This window comes from Corvus moneduloides, chromosome 13 (assembly GCF_009650955.1).
Source record: "Corvus moneduloides isolate bCorMon1 chromosome 13, bCorMon1.pri, whole genome shotgun sequence".
NCBI lineage: Eukaryota > Metazoa > Chordata > Aves > Passeriformes > Corvidae > Corvus > Corvus moneduloides.
The window spans coordinates 11,226,253-11,247,577 of NC_045488.1; the positions used below are offsets into that span (position 1 = coordinate 11,226,253).

Consider the following 21,325-nt stretch of genomic DNA (forward strand, 5'->3'; position numbering starts at 1 on the left):
TTCATTTGTCTCTAGGTAATAAAAGGACTCACATATCTGAGAGAAAAGCATAAAATAATGCACAGAGGTGAGATAAAAGTTTGTGTTGTAACTTTTCTTGAATATAATTTTTATTCACATTAAAATACCTCTTTTTCTGGTTCCATATGGTTCCATATGCCTTTGGTTCAAAGGGTTTTTCTTGGGCAGTGTAAGGCAAACTTTCTGTTTTAAATCTAAATCTCTTACCATGACTATCAGGTATCTTCAACTTCTGTCTTCCTGCAGCTTATCTGGGTTTATAATCCATGCTTGAACCTGCTGTTCTTGCATTATATGTGCGCACAGAACTTGTCTGTGTTTGAGACTGATTGCAGTTGAAATCTCTGATGCAGATTTCATTTGACTGTTCAACAGTCATGGCCATTAAAACTTTTTCAAGAAAGTCACTATTTTTCCCATCTGTCTTACATTCACATACTGTTTACTGACATTTGTCATGCAGAACTGCATCGTTTTTATACTTTAAAACAATTAAAAAACCACGGTGAAGCTGTGTAAAATGGGAGTGTTGCTTCTCCTGGGTCTTTAGTTATTTTAGAATAAATGTATTGGATTATTTTCTGCTTTTAGTTGCCCTTTTTAAAATCCAGCTCTTCCATTAATCTGTTGCATGTTCCGTTAAAGAAAAAGGACCCTTGGTACAGTAATAAATCCATTATTGCTGCTGTGGATGTGAAGGTGGAGCTGGAGCAGTCCATGTTCCTGTGTGGCTGTTGGAGCAGTGGTGGTGCCCTGTGTGCAGCCCACAGCAGCTGCTGGGGGAGCTTTGGACCGTAGGAGAATCTTCAGACATTAATATGTGTCTTGAGTTTACATTTGTTGCCCAGACCAAAAAGAGGAATTAGCAATCCCAGCTTGCACAAGCTGTTGTAGGATCACCTACAACATGAACTTGTGTTTATCACACATTTCTGTCTTGTGGTTTTTTTAAACAAATATAGCTCTCTTGTGGAGCAAGGGGGTTGGAGGGAGACTCTAAAACATTTCTGATGATAGTTGCAAAGTCATTTGTCTCTGTTCAGAGCATAAGGACTCCAGGGAAAGAGATCACCTTATTTTAGGGCATCCTGGAAGAGTAACTGCTGCATCTTCCTGTTCTCAAGTCAGCCACAGCAGTGGGTTGTTACTACGTTGGTTGCTTGGTGGTTTTTTTTTTAGGTTGTTCTTGCCTCAGCTGAGACAGCAGTTTTCATTTATTTATTTTTCAGTTTTACAGTCTGTAAATCTGATAAATCAAAACGAAGCCTTCCTGATCTCATTTAAGTGCAGTTAACCTCACAGTATTTGCTACATCAGAGACTGCGCTTCCGGTTCATGGACCAAGAAAACTTCCTTCTCCCCATTGCTTCCAGTTTTACTGGATTGCCCTGCAGTGTAAAATTGCATGTCCACATTGTGGTTTTTATTTTTCAGCTCAGTTTCCATCCTGTGTGCTCTGACAGCAGCAAGAATTCATGACCTTGTGCACTTCTTGCAGGAGCTGTTCTGTGATCACATCACATCTGTGATGTCTGATAAAGAGGGAGCCAAAGTGATGTTTTGGGAGTTGATCATGGCCAGTGCTGGCAGCTAAAAGGAAAACCAGTCAGAACAGGGACTGGTTTTCCCATCTCTGGCCATCATGAGCCAAGCTTGCAGCTCCTGTCCTCGATGCTGTCCACGGGTCTGTCTGTGCCACAGACTTCGTGCATTATTTGGACACCCCTTATGAAGGTTGGAGTGCAGGTGAAGCTGCTTCTGGCAGTTTTTCCAAACTGCCTCTTCCTTGAATCCCAGCTGAAATAAACAGTGCTGGTAAAAGCACTTTTCCTGTAACTGTGTCAGCATTATTTTATACACAGCTCTGATAATTGGAGATTTCTGTGCTTTGCTTTCTCTAGCCCCTGTAGTTTGCTATAGCACTGCACTGACAAGGTGTGAACAACATCTCACATGGGCTGTTTGTTCTCACTCATCCATCCCTGGGGAAAATGTGTGCACTTGGTGGGCTTGTTTTCAGTAGGATTTATAGGAGTTGTGTTGTGGGGAGAGTGGGTGACTTAAAAATGAAGAGACATCACTGTTAAACATGAGAACATAGCAACAAAGGGCCAAAAAATCTGTTCTTAAATCTAAAGACAGCAAGGCTTGTGAGAACTCATTTGCAGGAAGGAATTTATTCCACTGCTGTGTTTTATTACCTGTGTGGCAGTATCAGCAAGTTTGGAATATTGAGCTTAAACTGTTTTCGTGCACAGGTGTGTCCTGGACTAATTCTGGGGAAAAGTGTTCATTTGTCATTCCAGACAGCTCAAGAAAGAAGTTATTGGGGCTTACTAGAGCAGGAATGGAAAATACAGTCCTTTTATAGAGGAAAATACAGTCTTTTTACTGGTCTTCTGGAGCTGGGTTCTGGTCCTCTCTGAACAGACAGGAATGAAATCACGAAACCTCTGGAAGATAAACTGGTGGGATACAAGGCACAGGAAAGGAAGGGGCAAGGAGCATCACTGTGCTAGACATTCTAATAATATCTTCTGTTAAATAAAGACGTCTCTGGTCCGGTGTGAAGCTTAATCCTCTCTGGAAAGTCTCTCTTTGCATAGAAGCTGCTTTGTAAGGTTTTGAACCCCAGCTGGAGGCAGCAGCCCCAGGGCAGGAGGTGCCACCCAGCAGGGAAGTGTCAGTGGTCTGTTCCAGGGTGGCAGTTCCAGAGGATTCTCATGAGATCCTGCTTTGGGAAATGGGAATTGATTGGAAGATCTCAATAATGTGCTGCAAGACACGTCTCTGGTGTATGTCCTCACATCTGACTGCTCAGTAACTGGTGCAGAGTGAATTCTGGTCTGAAGGTGTTATGGCAACATCCAGGGCCACCTTTCAGAATGAACTTGTGGGGCAGAGCAGAGGAGGGAACCTCTGACAGAGATTATCAAGTGTTCTGGAAACTTCTCTGTATTGCCAGCTCCCTTTGCAGTGTCATATATCCATCCCCCTGGCAAAGGACTTCTCTATAATTCTCTTCCTGGCTTGTCTGGGGTGGTGTATAAAATACCTTCCACTTTCTTTAAAACAGAACCACTTACATAACACACTTTGTGTTCCTTTTGTCTGTTCCTTGCAAGTTCCAGCATACATTTTGCAGGATGCCTTGGCATTCCTGTTCCTCTGGCAATACAAATCTCTGGTTTCCAGAGAAACTGCTGAAGTGTTCAGAGGCTCTGGAGTGAAAATAGAATAGGTGCTACATTTAGAGGGGTGGAAAGGCAGCAGCCTTCCAAACATCACTATGATCACATGGGGGTGCCTTGTGTGGAAAATGAAAATACTCCAGGGAAGAGAAGCTTTGTGCAGAAATCCAGTGAGGAGGCGTGGTTGCTGTGCTGGTCTGAGAGGTGCAATGTGGCATTGCCACCTGCAAAAACACTGAAGGGAAAAGTGAAGCCTTCGAAAGACCAGGGGGATTCTAAAACTCTAAGATGCTCATAAAGAAAACTTTGTTTGGGGCACTGACAGTGGAATGGTAGCGATTTTTTCTTTGCCATTTAATTATGAAGTATGAATGAACTCTAGACACTAAAGTGAGGATTTACATCTTTGTTCTGAGTTGAATTTTTAGCTGTGCATTGATGAGCAGCACAAATCTGGGTATCTGTGATTTGTTCAGGCTCTGCTGTGCTTCCAGTGTATTTTGCAAACACTGTTTTTTCCACCTTGCTTTTGCACAGAGCTTTGGGTGCAGATTCCTGTGCAGGTGGGAATCTCTAATCTCTGCTCCCTGCTTCCCTGCTCCGGCTGCTTTGGGTTTGAGTTTGGTTGTTTTTTAGCTCCTGCTGGCATTTTAAACCGGTAGGTCAAGCTCCCAGACTGGATTCTTCCTTTCCACAGTGGAGTGTCCCTGTAGTGAGGTCTCTCAGCAAGAAGGAGACAGAGCTTGCAGAATGTCCAGCTGCGTGCCCAGCAGCCCTGATCCTCTCCTAGGAGTGGGGAATTGAAAGCAGCACATGCAAAATACCTGCCTGGATTCTTTGTACACAGATCAGCCAGGACACTGCTCCCGGTGTGCCTGAACAGTTTCAGTTTCCTGGAAGGGGATTTCAGGGACAAGAAAATGGAGCCACAATTTCCAAAAGTAGATAATTATCCAAACTTTGTGTTACTCCTCAAAAGGGAGCTGGAGGAGGAACAGCTGAAATACAGTTTTGTTTTATTTTGCCCTCCCCATGGACCTTGTTCAGTGAGGCATAAACATCCTGCATGGAGATCTTTCTCCAGTGGGGAGAAGTCACATCAGTGTCCTCTTCCCAGGGACATCCCCTGGGCATCCCAATCAAAGGGCAGCTCTTGGAATATATCTGTGCTTAAAAGTGAAAAGCAAATGAAAATATGTGACAGCCTATGGACTTCTGGGTCTGCTCTGAAGTGAAATTAATGATTCTCTTTCTTCAAAACAAATTTCCAGGTCCCTTTTTTCTGCAGCATTACTCTGCCAATGTGGGCTGTTGGTTGCTTATTTTGATAATGGGTTGGTAATGACCAGCTAAGCAGTGAGATACACTGAAAAACCTCCTTACAGCTATAAAAGAAACACTAAACACTTGTTCCCTGTACCTTTGCATTCACAAAGAGCTGTTATTAGTTGCTAAGCTACCAGTGACCCTTATTAAATTTCCGTTTAGGAAAAGTGATGAATTCAAAATCATGAGGGGGTTCTCTCAAAGGAAAAACAACCTCAAAGTATTTTAAATACATATTTTCAATAATAGGGAAATTATTTTTTAAGAGCTTTTAAAAAAAAACAACAACCCAAATCTAAACCAACAAACAAACCCAAGACCACCACCCAAAAAAACCCCAACCAAACCCAGAAAACAAGAACCCACTCCAGGAAGTGTTTGGGCAAAGGATGATTTATGCCTATGTAGATATGGAGGAATGAGTGTGGTTGCTGTAATTCATTGACCTTTGTAAAATAAATATGTAGGGCCTCTTTATTGATCATTTCTAGGCAAAGGATCATCATTCAAGAGGAGTTATGCTGTTGTACACTTACTTATCTCAAAGGAGATCATTTATCTGCGAGGAGGATGTGGATGCTCAAATCTCATATTTAAAAGCCAGGAAATAGGGCGAAATCAAAAAGCTGACAACCTTTTATGCATGTGTAATTTCAAATATTTCTTTTTATTTATCTGTAGTTAAATAGAGAGTTTGTGAAATGGGCCTGGGAGGGACCCAAATCTGTGATTATTCCCAGAGAATGGAAGCAAAGGGAGGCACATGAGAATTACCACCTTGCATTGTCGGATTTCCTGTTTTATGTCTTAAATCATCCATTCATTTTTCTTCCAGATGTTAAACCATCCAACATTTTGGTAAACTCTAGAGGTGAAATCAAGCTTTGTGACTTTGGTGTCAGTGGACAGCTGATAGATTCTATGGCAAACTCCTTTGTTGGCACACGCTCCTACATGTCTGTAAGTACAGATTTAAGTACAGATTTTACAGCTCTGAGTTTGTTAGGGTTGAGTTGTCCCAGTTCTGGTGATCAAACAAGAACCAACTGTTGCTGTTCCTGCTGCTGTTCATGGTTCAGCTCTTCCTGCATTCCAGGAATATTCCAGTGTCATATCAGATTATGTGTGGAGGGGAAGAAGTGTTGCAGGAAAAGCCAAGCACTTGGAATATTTATAACATTCCAGAAGAGATGGGACTGTGTCTACACTGCAGAATCCAGTCAGGTTTTGCATTTGGGGGTTGTACACGTGTGTCTCCCAGAAAAGCCCAGTGTTTATGGTTTGTTTTCCTTAGGAAGTGTGGTTCTCTTCCCACTCCAGCATTCGCTGGGGTCACTCTGTAGGCAAAGTGCTGCCTCACCAGCTCCTGGTGTGTCTGCTCCCAGATCCCAGCGTGGCTGCCGCAACAGGAGAAATCCTGGGAGTGGCAGGTGTGGGCAAGGAGTTCATCTGGGACTGTTTCCAGGGTGTTCTGTGTTCCTGTGGATTAGGAGCACCTTGGAACTTCTCTCCAGATGAGCTCTCTGTGTGATGTGCAAGCCCCAGCTAATGGAAATAACAGCTCTTTTATTCTCACACACCTTGTTCAGCACACAGTTAACTGGTGCAGTTGTTCCCAGCTCTGGCTGTAGGATTAAAACTGTGTGGGCTTAGACTTAAAGGGGAAAAAAGCTTTAATGCTGCCTCTGTTCAGCATGAGACCTGCATTGTCTTTGTGTCATTTAATCTTGGGGACACGCTTGAAATCGAGCTGGGGTTTAAGTTCTCACATCTGGGGGCTGTTGCTAATGAGCAAAACCAAATCCACAGCTCCAGCTCATCCACACTCCTGCCTTTCCCTGTCTCGTTCAGAAGGGATGAGAGCCAAGTGCTGTCTGCCTTCAGTTTTCTTCAATTTACTGTTTTTACAAACTGAGGTTTGGCTTTGCTCTCTGGCATCACAGACCAAGCCATGAGGGGGATTTTGTTTTGGTAGTGTTTGAAGGATCTTCTCTTGCAGTGGCTCCCTTTGCACACTTCTAAACATACAGAATTATTACCTACCAAACATCCCTTTCTACTGCATGGAGGTGTGTAAAAACACAGTGTTTAACTTGAAACAGTTTCTAGGTTTTAATTATATCCACCCACCTTCCTTTACACTTATGTTTTATGAAAATCTTGGGTTTTGGGCATCTCCATTGTTGTCCAGCAGTTGTGTAGTTTGTCCAGATGGCTTTGGAACTGACTGGGGTGGGACACTGGAGAAAACTCAAATATAATCTCAGTAACTCCTACAAAACTAATTTAACAAAACTATCACCCCCTTATGGCAGAAGGAAGAGGCTTTACTGCATTCTCACATTCTCTGAGAGGAAGTTTCAAATTACATATGTATTTTTCCAATATGTGCATGTAATCAGAGAAGAATCTGCACCATTTTGGTAAAATATGAGCTTGATTTTTCAAAGTACAGAAAAGTGAACATTTTCTTTGAGAATTCTTAGTAAAAATGGATCTACGAGTGAAGTACATCAATGTATTAATAATTTCAGGAACCATATTCAGCACTGAACATAGACTGACAAAGCAGGTGCAAAAATTAAGCAAAAGGAGTTAGTGCAGCACTCATCTTTTGGCTTTGGCAGAAGCAGGTGGAGGATCACACTGCTCAAAACTGAGGGTCTGTGAAGCAGTGGGACTGGAATAGCCAGATTCACTTCTGATCATCATTCAACTGACCAAAAAAATCCCATACTTAAATATCTTTACAGTGTGTAAATCTCCTAAAGACAGTACAAAATATATTTTTGGTTGAGTCTGATCTTGCCTGCAGAGCCTTGTGTAATACTTCCATTAGATTTGTGCTAAAGAAATAAAACAGTACATCAGAATACCATTTCTGAGAAGTCTCACATTGTTTGCAGTGACGGAATGTTTGGGGAATTTCAGGAAGTTTCGAGGACAGATTTCCAGGAAAACACCAATACGTCACTCATTTGAGCATGCTGTACTAAGAAGTTGGGGCTTCATCCTTTACTTTATCCAGGGTATTGCTGAATGTAATTTTTAAAAAAACTTTTTTGTTACAAACCTGTGTCTCCTCCCCTCCCCTTTGTTTTGCAGCCAGAGAGGCTGCAGGGCACTCACTACTCAGTGCAGTCGGATATCTGGAGCATGGGGCTGTCGCTGGTGGAAATGGCCATTGGCAGGTACCCCATTCCCCCTCCTGACTCCAAGGAGCTGGAATTGATGTTTGGCTGCCCCGTGGAGGGGGATTCTCCAGTCACAGAGACCTCCCCCAGGCAAAGGGCGCCTGGCCGACCGATGAGCTGTGAGTTACAGCACTGTTAAATTCATTTCCAATACACTTCTGTGTCAGCTTCAAGGTCTTTCTTATCTGATCTTGGTCTGCACAGTGGGGCTTTAAACTTTTAAAAAATCAGGGTTGCATTGGGCACCTGGCTCAGCTTCACTGTGAGGAGCCATGTGAGAACAGAGCACCAAGACCCTTTTGTTGGTGGTTCTTGTGAACAGCCCCGTTACTGGGATCCCAGTCTGTTGCTCTTGGTCTCTCCAAGATGCTGATCCAAATGCAGCAGGATGATTCCCAGTGAAGTGAGTGCTTTGGATCAGACCCAGAAATGACTCCTTGCATGAAAGCATTACCCTGTTGCTGTTGCACCTTTTCCTGTAAATCTGCTGGGTGTCAGGTGCCAACAGTGTCAGCTTGGGCTTCCTGAAGCACTCTTGCTATGGAGGGAGAGTAACACTGTGATTCCACTTCTCCCATTTCTTCCCAGCCTATGGATCAGACAGCAGACCGCCAATGGCAATCTTTGAACTTCTGGATTACATTGTCAATGAGGTAATTTATAAACTTAAAAACCTGCACTTTACAACTGTAAATTTTTAAAGCATCCTGGAATTTGGGGTACTGTGGGATTAGTGCTATTTAGTTTGGTTTAGCCAACCTAATTCACAATTCTCCTATCTTTCAAATAGCTAAGCTCCAAGGCTAGTTAGAGATTGATATTTTAGAATGGATTGTTTCCAGTATTTTCACACGTAACACTGAAACTTGTGTGACTCCACGGCTTCTGTTCTTCTAAAAAAACAAAGCATGCTCATGTTAGCTGTCATTTGTAGCAGCTGGATAACAATTGTTCCAGCTGGATGAATTATTGAAAACTGTCCAACTCGCCCATTTAAAAGGCACAGTTGATGTCTGGGTCCCTGCATTGCGTGTGCCCCTGATAAATTGATAAATTGCTTCTGTAACTCATCTGCTTGCACAATGCTCTCAGATTACAAAGCTATTTTGCATATTATATAACACCCCAATCTGCCAGCACTAACTCTGGGAATAGAGTTAGCACTGAATTACTTCAGCTGCTGTGGTCTTGCTCTTGCAGCATCCCTGAGGGGGTCAGTTTGGGCTGAAAAGCTGCAGTAGTTGAGAGTTTGGCAAGATTATCTTGTGCCACCTCTGATTTAGCACAAACGTCTTCAGCAGGATCTGCTGCTTCCAACACAGGCTGTGCACCAGAGAGTGAGTGCAGGCCTTGTCTCTGCTCTGTACATAAAAGTAATTCCGTGTAAGGATGAAAACTTAACCCTGATCCTGTGGCAATGTCCTGGAGGACAAGGCAATAACGTGCAGGTTAATGTAGTCCCCCTTCTTTATTTGTCAGAATTCTTTTTTAATTCAGAGCCTGAACAAACTCATTCCCAGGGACAGAAAATTTAGATCAAAAGGATTATGGAAGTAATGATGGGCAGGGCATCTTCCCTTAGCAGTGCAGAGAATGACAGGGTGCTCATTAGTGCTCTGAGCCTTCTTTAATGAGAGCTGAGGCTGTGCTCACCCCATTCAGGTGTGTGGGGAGAAAATAACCAACTGACCAAAACCCACCCCATACCAGGGAAATTCTGATTCATTACTGAAACACCTGAAATCCTGCAGCTGGGAGTAATAATCCAAATCAGCCAGGGTTTTACAGCTTTGCTCAGATGTGGGACATGTAACTGGTAGATCCCTGGGTAGGTTGTGCATCATCATGTGTTAGTTATGCTGAATGATTGCTGATTTTTAAAATTTATTGATTTATTTATAGCCACCTCCAAAACTGCCCAATGGTGTCTTTGGTTCTGAATTTCAAGATTTTGTTAACAAATGGTGAGTATTGTCTCTGTATTTTCTCTGTGGCTGAGTGGCAGACGGACACACTGGGGTCAGCCCTGCTGTCTTTGTCTATCAGGCACTTGGCAATCAGAGTCCCTGCTCCAGGCCAGGGCAAATGCAAGGGCACTGCAATCAGCATAATCCTCTTTGGGTGTTAATGTGCCTGAAGTTCATCTTACAGGCAACTCGTGCATCCAGAGGAACCCCAAGGCTCAGAGATGTTCCCCTCTTTAGAATTTAGAAATTCTTGTAGAATTTCTGCTGCTGTGTGCAGCTCAGAGTAGTCCTTTCCCAGCCTCAGGGAGTGACCCGCAGACAGCTTCTCCAAGGCTCAGGCACATCATCTTGCAGTGGCTGTGCTGTGGGGTGCAGAATCTTGCAGGCTCCAGGTGTTTCTTTCTTCCCCAGGAACCAACACCTTAAGCCCAGCAGCCATTCCCCCATCTCTGCTTTTCCAGTTGCACCTCAGTGATGCCAGCACCAAAGCAGTGCTAAGGGAGGCAGCTCACTGCAGTTTCGAAAGTTCATTTATTTAGTAAATATGTTTATTTACAGCTTCCAGAAGGAAGGACAGTAATGCAATAGCTCTGTGTGATACTGAGCTTGAAGAGACTTGGGGGAAAGAAACATGAGGGATAAAGTGGCTCATGTTGTTTTAGTTGGAACGGGATTTCTCTCTCTAGCTTGGTTTAGACACTCATCAGTCACAGACAACTCAGGATTTCTGACCTAGAGCTGTGGAACCCACAGAAGGGAATTGCAGGCTCCCATCTCTGTTTGAGAGGCACCTGATGCTTTTATCAAGTGCTGTCACCAGACCAGAGCAGTACAACCAACATGACACAACTTGAGCCTTATTTTAAAACATAATAGAGTGTAACTTGTGTAATGCCTTGTGTTTTCCTAGTTTAATTAAAAATCCTGCTGAGAGAGCCGACTTGAAGCAGCTGATGGTAAGTGAAGGTTTTTAATTTGATCTAAGAGCACTTTCCAGGCAGATTGGCTTCCTCAGCTGGTCCAGAGCAGATCAGAGCACGTGGCCTCAGGGGTAGTTCAGCTTGAGGAGGAACAGCTTTCCTGAACTAGAGGTCAGGGGCTGCAGATTTCACACCTTCCTACAACAGGGACTGTCAAGGAGACTAAAACTGGTGGGTTGTCAGTCTGCCATTTGATAATCACAATGGGTGACTTAATTAACAAAAGAATTCTCTCTTGAGTTTATTAGTTAATAATAAAGTACTGATTAATACTTTTAGGAGGACAAAAGAACAAAGCTCCACATACCATATGGACTAATTAAATATTTTTTATCATCTGTTGTGAAACACAAAATTTCTGTCTTTTTTACCAGCTTTGTCTTGCAAAATCTGTAGAACTCAACAGAAATCCTGCATTTTTCCCTGTATGAAATAACTGTATCAGTCTCAATGAATCTTTTTAGTTTTAAGTGCAATGCCAGGACTTCAGTTGTACTGCAGAAAATCAGATTTTCCCTGCCCTGATCCTGCTGTACAATAATGGTGCAAAATGCAAAGAGACTCTTTCTATTACAAAAAGCCTTTCAGTGCCCAGGCAGACATTTTCCAGAGTATCATCTTGAGTGGCTGAGTCACATCCTTATCATTCATGTGGTGTAAGTGCTCTGCAGCAGGCACTGTGGCAGGATTCCTCTGGGATACTTTGGCACGTGCTGGTTGCTTCTGCAATTCTGTGGCAAACTCTCCACGTGGTTTATAAAGTTTTACAGCTTGATTGCTCTAAGTGGATTTATTGTGTTGGGTGTTCCTGAGGGCTGTTCCTGAGCGGACTGAGTGCTGGCACACTGACCCCGTTTCTCCTGTGCCCAGATCCATGCTTTCATTAAGAGATCCGAGGCGGAGGAGGTGGATTTTGCGGGGTGGCTCTGCTCCACCATCGGCCTTAACCAGCCCAGCACCCCCACGCACGCTGCCGGCGTCTGAGCCTGGGGGCAGCTCCTGGACTGTACCTCTGGTGACAACGATGCTCTTCTGGTCCTCTTTCCTCAGCTTGTACCTGTTCAAACATGTATTTCACCTCTTAAGGAAGAATGTCTTGATAGCATGTGCCAAACGGTTTTAAATCTTGTCCTAAACTAATTGGTATCGTACCGGGTTCTGTTGTTCACTGACCAAATGTAAGCTGTGTAAGTTCCAGTGCTTGCTGATTTTAGGTGATTATGGATATTCTTTCTTAATGAAAATATCACTGGGGGAGGTTGGCCCCTGGCTTGTTTGAACTTTATCAAGACTCTCTGTAAATCGTTGGTACTTCAATCATGCTTTCCCTGAGCTCCCCAGGCTCGGGATTGGGATGCTCCGAGCCTGTCTGTGAGCATGCTTTGCTGCTGCCCAGCTGTACCCGAAAGTTAGGCCTCCTGGCTCCAATTTTGCAGTTGTCTAGAGATCTCTCTCTTTGCAGGTGAAGAAGGCAAGAGCTCTGCATTTCTTGGAATGCACAGAGCAATATTCTAATTGTAGACTTGTTCATATTTCTATATTTATTTTTCAAACATATCATCATCCTTGGATTTAGTGATGTATGTCTTTCTAATTGATTTTTAAAAGTTAGTTCTTGGAAGTGTCCTATGGAATCAAGACAATGATCCAAGCACTTTGCTTTCTTTTAACCTAAAGATTCATGACAACTGTGTTTAGTGTCTAAAAGTGTATGAAAATCCTTTATTGTTTTATTCTCTCAGATGTTTAGCAATGGATTCTCTTAATAAATATATTATCAAGTAACTTCTTGAAGCTTTTTTTAAAATGTAACCAAGGCTTTAATCTGGTCACTGCGCTACAAATTCCAGCTCCTTGAAAGGATACTTTGGATGAGGAAATGCCTGAAATTCTTCTCCAAAAGGAATCCCCATCAGTGGGACATGAACTTCCACATGGCCAACAGGCTCGGCTATCAAAGGGCTGGCACAGCCCTGGGCCCAGCAGCAGCAGGAAATGTCTCATTGACACGTCCAAGGCTTCCTCCAGCTTGTCATGGCTCCAATGAGACCTGGAGTGACAGCTGGGAGGATGGAAATTGAACTCTTCCCTGAGCTTTACCTCCACCCAGTAAACAGAACCACACCAGAACGTTTTACTGTTTGCTAAAAGAAATACACAGCAAGGTTTTGGAGGTTTAACTCCCACTTTGGGTTGTCCCCCCAGACAGCAATAATTTGGACACTGCAAACACAGTTCTGTGTAAGGACAGCAGGAAAAGAACTTTATTGCAACATGCACTAGAACTGGGCTGTTCCAAAAGCAAGGGACTTGTTCACAAAAGCAGCAGGAATTCTATCCATGAAAACTACTCTGGACCATGCTGGGCACAAGTAACATTTTTCAACAGTCAGAATTAGCCTTTGGAGTTGAAATACGCCAAGAAAGGCCAGGATGGCTCCTGAGCTCCTCCCAAACCAGCTCTTCACACACATCACTGCAAGGGCTTATTTGACTGTAACATTTTGGCTCAGACTTTTGGAGTTGTTTTACCTGTCAGGCTTGGAAAAGCTTTGTTAAACAGAATCTTCCTTCCTGTTCTAAGTTCCTTCATTAAGACATCCAGGATCCTCAAAGCCCCATTAGTCTCTAGTACAGGATGAAGCCACATTTACACCCCACTAGCTTCCATTGGTACAAACCAAACAGGAGCCAAATTAACACTCATTAAACAGTGGCAGGAACTCACTGGAGGCTGGATGGTGTCTTCTGACCAGCCCCAGGATACCAGACACTTTTCCAAATGCAAAAGTTGTGGAAATTTCACATCACTTGCCATTTATAACTAAGTTCTTAAATTCCTCATGCTCCTCCTTGAAGATCACATGAAAGCAGGTGGCCTTGCCTTGATTTATGAGGTTACAATGAGAGAAAAGGAAAATAACACCAATTTAAGGGTATTAGCTCCTTATTACAAGCACCACGGATCATTTCTTGCTCTACAATTTGTGGACAAATAAAAGGCTCCTTGGCTGCTACTCTGAAAGAGCTGAAGTAGAAAGTCCTTCTCTGGGACAGACTGACAGAACTGAAGAGCACCAGGGGTAGAGAGAGACCTCCCTGCTGTGCTCAGAATTGGGCTGACACTGAGAGGACTCTGGGAGTAACTCCAGCTTTCCAGGTAACTGACAACACAGCAGCTGAAGGCTGGAGACAGCCCTGGACACATCTTTTCTCACCCTGTATCTTCAATTCCCAGTTTAGGCAAATGAGGTTATAATGCAATCACTGGTTCAGCACCACCCTCCAGGACCTGGATTTGTTTCTCACATCAGGAAGTGAGAACAGACAAGTTATTGCTTTTAGTGCATGTGTTAAATTAGTCTGGTTGATCAATTACTTCTTCCTTCCACATACAAAGACGTTGTAAGAGCTACATTAGGTTTGAAATGTGGAATGGATTATGCTACATATTTGTGCAGCAGATTTTCATCCTTTCAACATCTGAGTCAAGATGTGCCCAGCCTGTGACATTCATGTGTTGAGTGTCACTGCCCTCGACTCTGATATATCAAATAGTTCATATCCACACACAGCACAAAATGGAAATCGGTGGGTTTTAAATGAATGAAGAAGAAATTCCTGAGTCTGTATTAAAAACCATCTCTGATTTTTTTTCTCTCAAGAATCAGATTCCTCCTCCTCTTCCTCTTTATCATCCTGAAGACTGAGGTGTAACTCGGTTTGATTGATGGCAGCCTCATTGTCCATCTGCCCAAGAGTCTGTCATGAGAAAAGAGCTGATTACCAAACCCAACACAGATACCAAATGCTCCTCAAATCACTGTTAAAGCTGTGCAGTCACTGTTAATTAAAGATCTCAGAACTGCTGACTGAGAACCCATCACAGCAAGAAGTCCCTGATCTCCAGGGGAAAACTGCACCTGGGTCAGGCTGGCCACGTATTGAGTGAAAAGCTGTAGCACCAGTGCTACCCCAGTATCACAAGTGTTAGACAACACATTTCATAAATGGTGAACTGAAGCTACACCAAACAGGTATTTCCCAACCCCCCTGGAAACACGGTGCTGCTTTTGGGAAAAGGTGAAACCAGCAACAAATCAGACATTTTACAGCTGAGCTTTGCAGTGAGGAGAAACATAAATGACGTGACACTAGGAACTGTACAGGAAAGCCACGCACAGCCCAGCTCTGCTCATACTGACACCCAGGCATGGGGCCCCCCTTACCTGCTGAGTGTCCTCGGCCAAGGCTGACAGGGGGACAGGGACGTTCTCCTCGCTGGACCTGATCATGGACTGCAGCGCCAGCTCCTCCACCTGCAGGGAGCGGCACTGGTCACTCCTCGCACTCCATTAAAACATCAGACCTGCCACCCCCGGCACTCAGCCCGGGCTATCTGACACTCCTTAACATTTTTGACTCAGAATTTTGGGGGTTTTACCCGTCAGTCTTGGAAAAGCTTTGTTAAATCTTCTGCAACTCTGTTCTAAGCTCCTTTATTGCAATACCCATGAACCTCTAAACCCAAGTGGTCTTTAGCTCCACTACCTCAAACTATCCGTTCTCCATCCATCAGCTAAGACAAACCATACACTCACATTTACCTCTTAGAGGTGTATCCTACATGCTCACAATTACATTTATCTCTTAATGTATACACAGACTCACAGATACCTCTTAAAAATATATGCTACATACACTCACATTTATCTTGTAACGTATCCTACACGCATCACAACTACATTTACCTCTCAGAGCTGTACCCTACCTCTCAGAGTACCGTAGATGGATCGCACTTCCACAGACCACGTGAAACCCCGCAGCAATTCCCTGCTCTCCCTTTCGCTGAGCCAAAGCGGCGGAGGGCCGGTCCTGTGGCGGAGCGTGGCCGCGGAGCGCGGGCAGGGCTGAGGGGCAGGCCCGGCCGCGCCGCTGCGCTCGCGCCACTCCCGACCCCATCCCCATCCCCATCCCCATCCCCGGTCCCGGGCGGTCCCCGGGATGTCCCCGCGCACCCGCAGCCGGCGGAGCTGATCGTGCAGCGCCGCCTTGACCCGCAGCAGCGTCTCCTCCTCCCTGCGCAGCTCCTGCAGCCGGCTCAGCATCGTCCGCCCGCAGCGCCCCCGCCGGCGGGGAGGAACCGCCGCGCCCCGCCCCGCGCGTCACCTGCCCCCTGCGTGACGTCACACCCACGGCGCAGCAGCGCGGGGCGGCCGCCACCGCGCGGCCACTGCCGGGCACGGCACCCGCGGCGCCCGCAGGGGGAACCGCGCACTCCCGGCTGCCGCGGGCTCAGCCACACCTCTCGCCACCTCCCTCCTCGCGGAAGAGTTTCCGTTCGAACGCCGGCTCAGACACCCACACCCGACACGGCTCTCTCTGTTCCAACAGCGTTTATTAGGGACAAACCCCGGGCACAGCGCCCGCGGGGACCCCGGGGCAGCACTGCCACGGTTATGCCTCAGCCTTGGCCTTCGCCGCGGGCTTGGCCGTCTTGGCCGTCTTGGCCTTCTTGGCAGCGGGTTCTGCCTTGGGTGCAGCCGGGGCCTTGGCTGGCAGCTTGGCCTGGGCCTTGGCTTTCTTCTCTTCCTTAAGCTTGTGCTAAAACAGACAAAGAGATCATCAGTCAGTGCAACATCTGAATCACGAGAGGCAGCCCTGCCTATCCCAGCTCCACTCACGTTCTGGGCGTGCCGCAGGATGGTGTTGCGCCGCATGGTTTTGGCATACGGGTTCAACTTGATCATGATTCTCAGGTTCTTCAGTGGGTTCTTTTTCAGGACCCTGCGCTGAATCTTCTTCCTGGAAAGTACAGACATGTATCATCAGCATACTTCACAGTACCAGTTGTGCTAAATTCTCCCTGAAATGTGGACAACTGCAATTCCTCGTGTTTACACCCAGAGATGAAGAAATCCCAGCCTGAAACAGATTTTGACTTCCCTAGCAAAGCTTTTGTTCATTAGATAAAATCACTTACTTTGGAGCACGCAGGGCCTTCTGGATTTCCTGGCTTCTCATGATTCTTCCAATATCTGTATTGGTCATCTTGTGCATTGGCAGGCTGTGAAACCAATGTTCAGAGTGTGAGTGGGTGAGAAAACCATGGCTAATTCACCAAACCAGGTATTTAGGAGCAAGTCACAGTATCCCTTTTCCTGGGAAAAAGGGGGCTGCTCTCCCAGCCTGCCTGGCTGGCTGCACCCACTTGTAGTCGCTCTTGAGCGTGGCAGCCTTGCGCCAGGTGCCGTACAGATCATCCAGCTTGCGGAAAGCGCTCTCTGTCCAGATGCAGAAACGCCCCACATGGCCCCCAGGAGCAAGGCGCAGCAGGTTCAGCTTGTTCACGTTGAGCAGAGTGATTCCTGGAGGAAACCAGGCAAGCCAATCCCTTTAGTTTGTACTTCAAATTGAGGAACACGAAACTAAGCAACAGACAAGATGCAGAAAGAGACTGGGACTTTTTGGCTTTGACACTACAGAGCTACACACACCTCTCTATGAAAATCTATTGAATTTTAAAATTAATAATAATAAGCAGCCTTTTTCCAGTGGCAAACTCAGCAGCCTCATTTTTAACTGCCCCAAACATAGTTCAGGGTTGGGAACAGCTACAACTCTTGTCACAAACACCCTCAGTATCACCAGAACAGGTTCTTACAAAGAACGTATCAGCTACTGCAGCAAGTCAGAACTTCCACACAATCATGTGTTTCAGAAACACGGACCAATGAAGTGGAATCTCATCATTCCAGGCAGTCTCCCAACAGAAGAGTGAGTGTGTCCCAAGGCAGTTACCTGGGATATTCCGGAAAGCTCTGATGATGCCGTTGTCCTCATTGTAGATGATGCAGGGTCCCCTGCGCTGGATGCGGCGGCGATTCCTCATCTTACCCTTCCCGGCCCGCATGCGCTGGGAGGCGTAAACCTGGGAAAAGCACAAACTGTGAATATCCCAACAGCCCACAGCCCACCTGTGAGACACAATGAACTGCTTCAGTCAGAACTTCACCATCATCACTGCGGATCTGCAACACGGACCAGTGAGAAGTTCATCATTCTTGAGAGTCAAAATCTAGAACTATTTGGAATTCCTACTCTAATTAAACAGCAGAGTCAAATCACCTCTGTTTTGCCCTTCAGATCACACCTTCCCAACTCACCTTTTTGATGTCATTCCAAGCTTTAAGCTTCTTCAGGAGAAGAACAGCTTCCTTGGTTTTCTTGTAGCCCTCAACCTTGTCCTCAACAACCAGAGGAAGTTCTGGAATCTCCTCAATGCGGTGGCCTAGAGAGGATTTCACAAGACACCATGTTGCTCACTGACCGTGGCTAGACCCCACTCCTCATGGTTACTGCTTTGTATATTCATAAATGATACATGATAAATTAAATTCATGATAGAAATTAATGCAATAAAGTCAGACACAGAAACCAGAGCAGTGACGTTTCAGTGGAGTCCTACCGGTCTGTCTCACAGAGAACTTTGTGTACCTGAGTATTGAGCAAATCTTTGCCTCCATGAACAGAAATCAAACTACACTGCAAGACTCCATTTAAGTCACCACAAAGTAACCAATATGGGCTCAGACAAACAATTCCAGAGCCAGAATTCCCACCTTTAGACATAACCAGAGCTGGGAGGGCAGAGGCAGCCAGAGCAGAACAGATGGCATAACGCTTCTGCATGATGTTCACTCTGCGGTGCCAGCGCCGCCAGGTCTTGGTCGGGGCGAACATGCGGCCGCCGCGACACATCTGGGAGCTGCAGTTAAGAACAACTTTTTGTTGTTTTAGAGTCTTCTCATCCCAAACAGCTTTATTGCTTGCTCAGCATTAATGGGTCGTCAACCACCTGTGCCAGGACTCTGACAGCAGGCAACTGTCCCTGGGCACGGGGTAAGGCGCAAATTACGACATCATGGCAAGACAGAACGGGTCATGCGGTTTGGGAGTGGGAATCACGTCAAATCAAGTCTGAGTTGCAGCCATTACCTCAAGAAGAAGATTCCAACCCACATTTAGATAATTAAAAACTTTTCTGCTGGCTGAGTTCAGTGCCCCTGAAGCCAGCACAGCCATGAAAGGATACATTGCCAAAGGCACCCTGGCCAGAGCGGTGAGTGCCACCACCCCGGACTCGCGGGATTCGAGCAACGGCTCTCCCAGTACCCCATGATTCGGCGCTGGTCTGGTGACCTGCAACAGAGAGAGACGTTCATTCAGAGAGTGACATCACTGCAATTCTCCCAAAGTCAGAGGGATGCTGAACTCAGGGCACCAATCAGAACTTCCACACAATCATGGGTTTCAGAAACACGGACCAATGAAGTGGAATCTCATCATTTCAGCAAAACAAATCTTGATCAGGAAAACTTAATCCTAGTCTATTAATATACTCGATTCTGACCTAAGGGCTTTAAGACACTCATTTTAAGCTTGATCCTCAATCTGGAGGTCTGACTTGGCATTACTATACCTATCAAGTTAAAATGTTTATATGAAACTTAGAAGTAAAGTTAAAAAGGCACGTTCCTGGCACAAATTTCTTGGGAAGCAGAAATTATCTGCATCAACAACAGAAGCAACTCTAACAAATGCCCATTTTCAGGAGTTGCTCCTTGGCAAGTCTCACGAGGTCAATGTGGAGCAGGGGTTTTCACCTGAAACACTTTCAGACATTTTATGTTTTTCCCACAAATAATGAAGATTCTACCTGAGGACCTTGGCACTATGATACTTTCAGCAATATGCACTTCAGGTAAGACCCCAGAATACCCCAAAACAACACCTTGATGCTCCTCAGAATAATAAAACCGCTGTATTTCAAACAATTTCAAATCAGGCTGTTAATAACTGGCCTTGCCTTCTATACAAACCCCATTGACAAGTACTTCTCTTATCTCCACTCCAGCTTTATTTGCACATGAACCCCCCTGTACTGAAGCCCTGGGCTGGTTCCTGTGCCAGCCGTACCCGCGAGCTCGCTGACGGCGTAGGGCTGCCGGTTGTTCTTGCGCAGGTTGGTGTGCACGAAGTTCACCACGTCGGGCCGGATGGGTGCCTTGAACACCGCGGGCAGCGTCACGTTCTTGCCTGATGCCTCCCCCTTCTCGGAGTACACGGAGATCAGCGGCCGAGCGCAAGCCTGGGGAAGCACAAACCCTTAAGTGCAGGTAAAGTCAACTTCTGTCACTGCAACTCCTCAAATATTGCTCAGAACAAAGGAGTCGTCAGCTCAGCAGTGCCAGCATGCTGACAGCAGGCAACTGTCACTGAGCACTGGATAAGACGCAAATTACGTCATCACAGCAATATTTCACTCAAAGTTGTGAAGACAGCACAGTCCATGCCCAGAAAACTACACCTGCATTTCTTCCAAGGCATTTCTAGAATTCAGCCTCTGGGCTCTTTAATAACCTCCTTCAAAACTATTTCCCATCTACTATTAAAAAAGCCCATAAAAAACTGACCTGTGTTAACCAAAAACTTGTAATTTAAACTAGGAAATGCTGTAACCATTAGGTTGCATTTAAATTAGGAAATGCTGCAATGACTCCAGCTCAGCAAACACTGTCAGAGTGAAGTCTGGACCCCCTGAACAATCCCTGATGCTTTAAAATCTGAAGGGAAGTGAAAAATTAAGCTGCTCTCAGCCCCAGCTGCCTGTCAAAAAGGTGAAAGGATGCCCAAAAATAGCCAGAGGTTGAACAGCACCTTTTAAAAAACATTTTTTTAGCATTATATTGTACTGCTTGTTAATTAATTTCACGGTAACAGTACAGGCAAAGCATCTTCCTTCCCTTCCCCCTCTGCAGTTCATTAAAAGTATTCCAGAACTCAAAACTAACCAGCTAATAACAATGGAAGGGCCACCTGTATATGTGACACTGGTCACGAGCAAGGCTCTGGCCCAGGTGTTAACCCAGAGACCTCAACACCAGCAACAAACTTGATCGCGGTGAAGGCATCAGAGCACAATCTCAACTGTACTGGCAAGAAAAGTTGTTCATTTGCAACCTGATTATAGACCAAGACCCCTTAAAGCCTATTTTGCAACAAAAATGGTTAAAAAAATAGATTTTTAGAAGCCGTTCTTCCCACTCTAGATGAGCGCAAACGCTCCCATGGGGCCTGTTTTGCTTTAAATAAATACATGAAGAATCTACAAAGTACTGCCAGATGGCGATGGGGACCTATCTCCCTTACTGCCCCAAGGAAAGAGGACTTCGGGCGAACAACGTCGAGCTCCCGCCCGCGGCCTCCCCAGCCCGGCCCGGCCCGGCTCCACTCGGTCACTCACGGGCTCCACGCGGCCGCCGAGCACTGACGGGCCCAAAATGGCGGCCGCGCGCCCCACGCCGCCAGCGCGGCCCCTGAGCCGCCCACGGTATTACCCTGCCCGCCAGCCTCGGCTCCCCCGGCCCGAGGCCACTACCCGCCCCACTACCCCCGGCCCCCCACACCCCCGGGCTAGGCCTGACGCTCCCCTCACCATGGCGGCGGAGCTGCTCGTGCGGCCGCCTGTCTGCGCCGCGCCCCGACCGGAAAAGGAAGGACTCGTCACCGCTGCCTCACTACGTCGATGTCCCTCCGCTCCGTGCCTGCCGCTTCTGTCGCGCCGGCCGGTCAACCCCCGACCC

General features: G+C 45.9%; 3 protein-coding genes and 4 non-coding genes across 7 annotated transcripts in view; 1 reads left to right on the forward strand and 6 right to left on the reverse strand.

Annotated features, from left to right (window-relative positions):
* Positions 1 to 12,464, forward strand: part of MAP2K1 (mitogen-activated protein kinase kinase 1) — a 33,307-nt gene extending 20,843 nt beyond the window's left edge. Inside the window, exons 5-11 of the mRNA XM_032122693.1 lie at positions 16 to 67; positions 5,374 to 5,498; positions 7,644 to 7,851; positions 8,321 to 8,385; positions 9,635 to 9,696; positions 10,610 to 10,655; positions 11,550 to 12,464. Of these exons, the coding sequence (XP_031978584.1) occupies positions 16 to 67; positions 5,374 to 5,498; positions 7,644 to 7,851; positions 8,321 to 8,385; positions 9,635 to 9,696; positions 10,610 to 10,655; positions 11,550 to 11,663 (672 nt within the window). The 3' untranslated portion in view covers positions 11,664 to 12,464. The remainder of the gene's footprint in view (positions 1 to 15; positions 68 to 5,373; positions 5,499 to 7,643; positions 7,852 to 8,320; positions 8,386 to 9,634; positions 9,697 to 10,609; positions 10,656 to 11,549) is intronic.
* A 445-nt stretch (positions 12,465 to 12,909) lies between these two features.
* Positions 12,910 to 15,835, reverse strand: SNAPC5 (small nuclear RNA activating complex polypeptide 5). Its single transcript, XM_032122694.1, has 3 exons — positions 15,698 to 15,835; positions 14,909 to 14,998; positions 12,910 to 14,441 (listed from the first exon to the last, which is right to left on the reverse strand). Exons 1-3 carry the CDS (start codon positions 15,785 to 15,787, stop codon positions 14,340 to 14,342), a joined length of 282 nt encoding a protein of 93 aa, XP_031978585.1. The 5' UTR covers positions 15,788 to 15,835; the 3' UTR covers positions 12,910 to 14,339.
* A 223-nt stretch (positions 15,836 to 16,058) lies between these two features.
* Positions 16,059 to 21,321, reverse strand: RPL4 (ribosomal protein L4). Its single transcript, XM_032123098.1, has 10 exons — positions 21,178 to 21,321; positions 19,659 to 19,830; positions 18,775 to 18,881; positions 18,302 to 18,440; positions 17,846 to 17,970; positions 17,481 to 17,610; positions 16,891 to 17,047; positions 16,663 to 16,746; positions 16,364 to 16,484; positions 16,059 to 16,283 (listed from the first exon to the last, which is right to left on the reverse strand). The coding sequence occupies exons 1-10, from the start codon at positions 21,178 to 21,180 to the stop codon at positions 16,137 to 16,139; spliced, it is 1,185 nt and encodes a 394-aa protein (XP_031978989.1). The 5' UTR covers positions 21,181 to 21,321; the 3' UTR covers positions 16,059 to 16,136.
* Positions 17,367 to 17,437, reverse strand: LOC116450750. The gene has a single exon (XR_004242966.1). It is a non-coding gene; the product is annotated as a small nucleolar RNA SNORD18 (small nucleolar RNA).
* On the reverse strand, positions 18,510 to 18,609 carry LOC116450752. Its single transcript, XR_004242968.1, has one exon. It is a non-coding gene; the product is annotated as a small nucleolar RNA SNORD16 (small nucleolar RNA).
* On the reverse strand, positions 18,963 to 19,033 carry LOC116450749. The gene has a single exon (XR_004242965.1). It is a non-coding gene; the product is annotated as a small nucleolar RNA SNORD18 (small nucleolar RNA).
* LOC116450751 lies at positions 19,896 to 19,996 on the reverse strand. The gene has a single exon (XR_004242967.1). It is a non-coding gene; the product is annotated as a small nucleolar RNA SNORD16 (small nucleolar RNA).
* Positions 21,322 to 21,325: the final 4 nt, after the last annotated feature.